Source organism: Trichomycterus rosablanca, chromosome 8 (genome assembly GCF_030014385.1).
Source record: "Trichomycterus rosablanca isolate fTriRos1 chromosome 8, fTriRos1.hap1, whole genome shotgun sequence".
NCBI classification, from domain to species: Eukaryota; Metazoa; Chordata; class Actinopteri; order Siluriformes; family Trichomycteridae; genus Trichomycterus; species Trichomycterus rosablanca.
Window position 1 is genome coordinate 21,135,003 of NC_085995.1, and position 6,891 is coordinate 21,141,893.

The window sequence follows — 6,891 nt, forward strand, 5'->3', positions numbered from 1 at the left end:
GCTTCCTTCTGGCATGACTACCATGCAGACCGAGTTGATGCAGTGTGCGGCGTATGGTCTGAGCACTGACAGGCTGACCTCCCACGTCTTCAACCTCTGCAGCAATGCTGGCAGCACTCATGTGTCTATTTTTTAAAGCCAACCTCTGGATATGACGCCGAACACGTGGACTCAACTTCTTTGGTCGAACCTGGCGAAGCCTGTTCCGAGTGGAACCTGTCCTGGAAAACCGCTGTATGACCTTGGCCACCATGCTGTAGCTCAGTTTCAGGGTGTTAGCAATCTTCTTATAGCCCAGGCCATCTTTGTGGAGAGCAACAATTCTATTTCTCACATCCTCAGAGAGTTCTTTGCCATGAGGTGCCATGTTGAATATCCAGTGGCCAGTATGAGAGAATTGTACCCAAAACACCAAATTTAACAGCCCTGCTCCCCATTTACACCTGGGACCTTGACACATGACACCAGGGAGGGACAACGACACATTTAGGCACAATTTGGACATGTTCACTGTGGGGTGTACTCACTTATGTTGCCAGCTATTTAGACATTAATGGCTGTGTGTTGAGTTATTTTCAGAAGACAGTAAATCTACACTGCTATACAAGCTGTACACTGACTACTCTAAGTTATATCCAAGTTTCATGTCTATAGTGTTGTCCCATGAAAAGATATAATGAAAAATTTGCAGAAATGTGAGGGGTGTACTCACTTTTGTGATACACTGTATATCCCAGCTCTGCTAAGAATCAGGGACATGCACATTTTGCAGGGCGGGTGCTCAGGAAAAAAGGGCACCCATGTGATAATTATTAATAAAACAATACAGACATATTTTTTTAGAAAAGGGATTTGTAAGTAAAAGTTGGGACATTTTGTAAAATAGACTAAAAACAATTTTTAACCAATTGCCAAAGTACAAAGAAATTACTTTTAATGTTTTGCATAAACATAAGCACATTTTGTGGGCTTTTTTAATGGGCAAAACAAGAGTTTGTTTGTTTATTAGGATTTTAACATCATGTTTTACACTCTTTGGTTACATTCATTACAATTTTGTATCTCCAATTCACCTCACTTGCATGTCTTTGGACTGTGGGAGGAAACCGGAGCACCCGGAGTAAACCCACGCAGACACGGGGAGAACATGCAAACTCCACACAGGAAGGACCCAGACCACCCCACCTGGGGATCGAACCCCAGACCTTCTTGCTGTGAGGTGACAGTGCTACCCACTTAGCCACCTTGCCGACCCAAAACAAGAGTAACAAGAACACAAGAAGTGCAAGACTTCTATGTATCATACATAATACTGTGAAGATTTAGGAAATCCAGGCAAATCTTGATCCATGTAGGTCAAATATTAAAAACAACCAAAAACAAAAGCCTTCTGACAGCACTGCATGAAAAACCATCATGCTACTGTAATAAATACAGCCTTAAGAGCTCTGGGGTTGTGAAAATCTTACATATCTTTTTTTTTTTTTTTACTTTTCAGTTAAATAAAGGTTCAAGAGCTTTAAAAGGTCACAGCTTTTTGTTTATATTGCATTTTACTGAATGCTCCAACCTTTTTGGAAATGGAGTTTGTATTTGCATATTTATTTATGATGATATTTAATACCCAAGCATAAAAACTAAAGTATAAAATTAAAAGAAAAAGAAATTCTGACATAAAGAATGCAGATGCTTGAGTGCCACCTGGTGTCTATGTGTGCACATGCCTGCTAAGAATAATCCTCCACCCACTAAAAAGCTGTTCGGCTGTTGCCATCTGGTGTTGCCTTTTCATAGATGGATGTGGAGGCATGACTGGCAAACTGTTTAGCAACAGATCAGTTAGTTACTGAATACCTTCAAATGATAAAATGGCCTGTTGTTGTAGGTTCTTTTATGTGCTTAATATAGTGAACATTAAGTGTGTATGTGTAAATATATACACATAAATCTACATTGTTCAAGAAAAATGTATCAAATTGTCTTATGTTGTTACAGCAGTAACAACCAGTACCAGTCGATGGTTGAGCACTTTTAGCACTTTAAACATGATGCAGTGGTCAGATGTATTGGTTATACACCGTCAAGGCATAACATTATGACCACTGACAGATGAAGTGAATAACACTGATTATCTCTTCATCACGGCACCTGTTAGTAGGTGGGACATATTAGGCACCATGTGAACATTTTATCCTCAAAGTTGATGTGTTAGAAGCAGTAAAAATGGACAAGTGTAAGGATTTGAGCGAGTTTGACAAGGGCCAAATTGTGATGGCTAGATGACTGGGTCAGAGCATTTCCAAAACTGCAGCTCTTGTGGGGTGTTCCCAGTCTGCAGTGGTGAGTATCTATTAAAAGTGGTCCATGAAAGGAACAGTGGTAAACCGGCGACAGGGTCATGGGCGACCAAGGCTCATTGATGCATGTGGGGAGTGAAGGCTGGCCCGTGTGGTCCGATCCAACACGCGAGCTACTGTAGCTCAAATTGCTGAAGAAGTTAATGCTGGTTCTGATACAAATGTGTCAGAATAGACAGTGCATCATAGGTTGTTGCGTATGGGGCAGCAAAAGGGCGACCCAATATAATGATATGCCTACTTATCTAATTGTTCCAGAATGTGTATTGTTAAACGTTTCTGAATAGTTTCCTATAATCAACAACTGAATCACAAATGATGTTTACTAGGTTAATAATTTGCAAATTTATAACATAATTTAAAAACAATTTTTAATTCAACTCTATCATAAACTCGTTTTAGGCTATTTTATACAGTACATAAGCAGCACCATGCACTGATTCTTGGGAAGTCAGTAAAGTTCACTTGATCTACAGTATATCACTGGTCAGTGGGTAAGAAGAAGCCCCTTTGTCTCCCTCTGTTGTCACTAGAAAGAATGCTGTGCTGTGAGGGATTCCAGTTATACATTTTCAGAGGGCCAGTACTGTCAGTCTCCAATTGTAGTTCTCCTTATCATCAGGACTGTACGATCAAATCACTTGGATATGTTCTGTTCAGCCATTATATAACATTAGATTTTTGAAAGGTGTTTTTGGGTTGAAGTAGAATGTATTGAAGGTTTTGAGAATGTGCACATGATTTATGGGCAAGCCGTAGCCTAGTGGTTAAGGTACTGGGCTAGTAAGCCAGATTGCTTCTGTTGGGCCCTTGAGCAAGGCCCTTTACTTTCAATTGCTCAGACTGTATACTGTAACTGTAATGTAAGTCGCTTTGGATAAAGGTGTCTGCTAAATGCCAAAAAAATTAATTTATTGTCGTAGTGAAGTATAGTGTATGGTAGCATACACTGTTTTATGAAAAGCTTAACACAATATAATTTTGTTAAAATAAGAGGTGTTTGAGTGCCATAGTGGCCTAGTGCACAGTGGTTTGCTTCCCCATTTTGCTTCCAATTTGGTCATCTCCAATTCCCTTCCATTGAAATCATGCCACTAGTACCGCCCCCCACGCTATCATGTGCCTCTTCCTACGTGCTTAGTCACCGGCCACATCTTTTTACCTGCTCACAATGGAGTCTCAGAGAGAGCAGTGCAGTGCTAGTGCAGACGTCTCAACCAGTAAGCGGAGGCCACAATGGTTCTGTGGCTATGAATTTCTATGATTTTCCCCCTCCCATACAGACATATCCAAATGCGTCTGTGCTAGACCAGTCAACAGCACGGCTGAGATTTAAACTCTGATCTTGGCAGTTTTGTTTTCTTATTTACTCAGTCTTCACTTGTACTCAACCCCCTTCAGGCATAATGTAGACTTGTCCTCAGTTATTTTGAAGTGCAAGACAATGAGAGAGGTCTTGACTACAATTGAATACAATATTATTTTATAAAAAATACATGTACACCGATCAGCCATAACATTTAAAACCACCTCCTTGTTTCTACACTCACTGTCCATTTTATCAGCCCCACTTACCATATAGAAGCCTTTTCTAGCTCTACAATTACTGACTGTTGTCCATCCATTTCTCTGCACACTTTGTTAGCCCCCTTTCATGCTGTTCTTTAATGGTCAGGACACCCACAGGACCACTACAGAGCAGGTATTATTTGGGTGGTGGGTCATTCTTAGCAATGCAGTGACCCTGACATGGTGGTGGTGTGTTAGTGTGTGTTGTGCTGGTATGAGTGGATTAGACACAGCAGCGCTGATGGAGTTTTTAAACACCTCACTGTCAAAGCTGGACTGAGAATAGTCCACCAACCAAATATATCCAGCCAACGGCGCCCCATGGGCAGCGTCCTGTGACCACTGATGAAGGTCTAGAAGATGACAAACTCAAACAGCAGCAATAGATGAGAGATCGTCTCTGACTTTACATCTACAAGGTGGACCAATTAGGTAGGAGTGTCTAATAGAGTGGACAGTGAGTGGACACTGTTTAAAAACTCCATCAGCGCTGCTGTGTCTGATCCTCTCATACCAGCACAACACACACTAACACACCACCACCATGTCAGTGTCACTGCAGTGCTGAGAATGATCCACCACCTAAATAATACCTACTCTGTGGTGGTCCTGACCATTGAAGAAGTGGAGCTGATAAAATGGACAGTGAGTGTAGAAACAAGAAGGTGGTTTTAATGTTATGGCTGATCAGTGTATGTCCATTTCACAATGCTGGTTTAAAGATTAGCAGCCACATGCCGTACTATTTGTTCAGATTTGTCTTTATTTCAGGAAGATTAAAAAAAGATTAAAATGCCCCATTACAAAGAACAAAATATGTTAAAAGATCCTAGTTCGCACCCAATATCAGGCCCTGGTGTCTTCCCTTCCCATAGTGACCATGCATTGCAAGGGGCAGTAGCACCCATTAAACTGAAATAAAAATTGTAAATCGTTATTCATTTAAAGTGCCATCACAGGAACAGCTGTTGTGCTTGGCTTTCCTTCTCTGTATGAGGTCAGGGGCTTGCATCTCCTTTCCTTTCCTGCTCAATAGCTGCAAAACAAAGAGACAACATTATGTATTGAGTATTGAGTCTGAGGCTCGGTGCAAACATTTATTCTGTACATGCATTTTATTTTTGCAAATGAGCTGCAGTGTGTGCTGCAGTGCTGATGGAGGAATTTGGCTGAAGTCTGTGTTGACACCTCTGTGCTGACATGTGAGTATGTGACTGAGGGGGCTGGGAGGCTGCATTAAGTGCACAGTCATATTCAAGAGGGAAAAAAAAGAAAGAAAGGTGCACGTGGGATGAAATTGTTAGTAAGTAATGATAAGTAAGGGATTATGAATGATTATTAATGCAGAAAAATGAAGTCTGATGAGACAAAGCATTACAGGGGATGCTAATAGAATTCAATACCACACCCCAATCCAAAAACAAACTGCATGCAGCGCCTCAGGATTTACTCACTCTCTTTGGTGGGAAGAGGGTTCTTCTCTTTTGTTTCAGTCTTCTTCAGCTTGGTTTTGTCAAATCTGGAAATCTCGGTGAGATCTGGCTTGTCAGACATGTTTGCTGTTAATATGAGAGGAACATTTCATTAATGGGTGCAGACTTGTGACCTTCCTTTGTCTACCTAAAGCATTTCTGCTGGGAAAACTTAAAATCTGTCAACCTGACAACCTGTCTTTGGACATGGCATATATTTCACTACATATACTGCATCAGCTGTCCTGCATGAACATACATGAACAGTGGTGGCTTTCAGTCTCTAAACGTGAGGTCATGTTCTGGCACGTGTGCTACATCATTTTCCTCACCTCTACAACCATGTCTGTTTCTGCTTTCTCACATCCGCCTCTTTGTTCTACCTATTCTTCATCAATAATGCCACTGCGTGCACTCTCATTTTCATCTCTACTGCATCAGCCATTCATGCATGCTAGTTTCTTCCTTTAGTGGAGGAAGCAGAAACCCTATCCCTGCCCAGATCTCTGTATAATACACATTCATCCATCATCCTTTTTCTCACATCCCTGCTTACCACCCACCAAGTGCATATGAACATGCACAATCCACTAATCCAAAAATATCCACTTAGGTGCTTTATTTCTTTCACATTCACACATAATGATGAGTGTATAGGATTGAGAAGCCCTTACCGTAAAGCACAAGGTGGCTGTTTTCACAAGCAGGGAAGAGAACGGGATTGTGCGTATGTCTGAGGTGTCTGCAGGCGTCTGAACTTCTGCATCACCACCAGGGCGTGGATTTCAGAGAGAGAGAAAGACAGAGAGAGAGAGATGTTCTGACCAGCACACCCTCCCTCACTAGTTGTTAATGCTGTACCTTAGGGAATCGTGTGTGTGTGGGTAGGTCTTAGAAGAAGCCTCATTATGACTTGAATGCTGTAAATGAGATGAGTATTTGAATGAAGAGAGGAAACGAATGCTAGATTTGTGATGAAGCTGCAGGCAAGGATGTGTCATGTAACATTAGTTCAACATGGTGTCTGAGTTCATATTAGTGTAACGCGCATGTGTGTAAATCTCTTTTCAGAGGGAAGGGCTGGATCTCCCTAAGCTCAGTTGTAATGTCACTGTAAGCATGTTAGAATTCTAATTAAGTTAGAATATGAAGGGGTAAATGAAAGAATTTCCTTTGTCACCATCTGTTGTTGCTATTTTTTTAAAGGGCCAAGCAATATGAATTTAATTAAAGACCAATTTTAGATGATGATAAACTTGACCAATCATATCATTCCACCTCCTTGTTTCTACACTCACTGTCCATTATATCAGCTCCACTTACCATACAGACGCACTTTGTAGTTCTACAATTACTGACTGTAGTCCATCTGTTTCTCTGCATGCTTTGTTCGCCCCCTTTCACCCAGTTCTTCAATGGTCAGGACCCCCACAGGACCACTACAGAGTAGTTATTTGGGTGGTGGATCATTCTCACCACTGCAGTGACACTGA

At 41.3% G+C, this 6,891-nt stretch overlaps 1 protein-coding gene across 1 annotated transcript; it reads right to left on the minus strand.

Annotated features, from left to right (window-relative positions):
* Window positions 1–4,669: 4,669 nt before the first annotated feature.
* Window positions 4,670–6,181, minus strand: tmsb2 (thymosin beta 2). Its single transcript, XM_062999927.1, has 3 exons — window positions 6,073–6,181; window positions 5,381–5,485; window positions 4,670–4,962 (listed from the first exon to the last, which is right to left on the minus strand). Exons 2-3 carry the CDS (start codon window positions 5,478–5,480, stop codon window positions 4,925–4,927), a joined length of 138 nt encoding a protein of 45 aa, XP_062855997.1. The 5' UTR covers window positions 5,481–5,485; window positions 6,073–6,181; the 3' UTR covers window positions 4,670–4,924.
* Between the last annotated feature and the right edge of the window lie 710 nt (window positions 6,182–6,891).

What these genes read in the sequence shown, in the direction of transcription:
- tmsb2 (XM_062999927.1), bottom strand. Translation starts at nt 5,480, where the DNA reads ATGTCTGACAAGCCAGATCTCACCGAGATTTCCAGATTTGACAAAACC. An exon ending in CCCTCTTCCCACCAAAGAGA is followed by an intron (nt 4,963 to 5,380) that starts GTGAGTAAATCC and finishes TTTGTTTTGCAG; the next exon opens with CTATTGAGCAGGAAAGGAAA.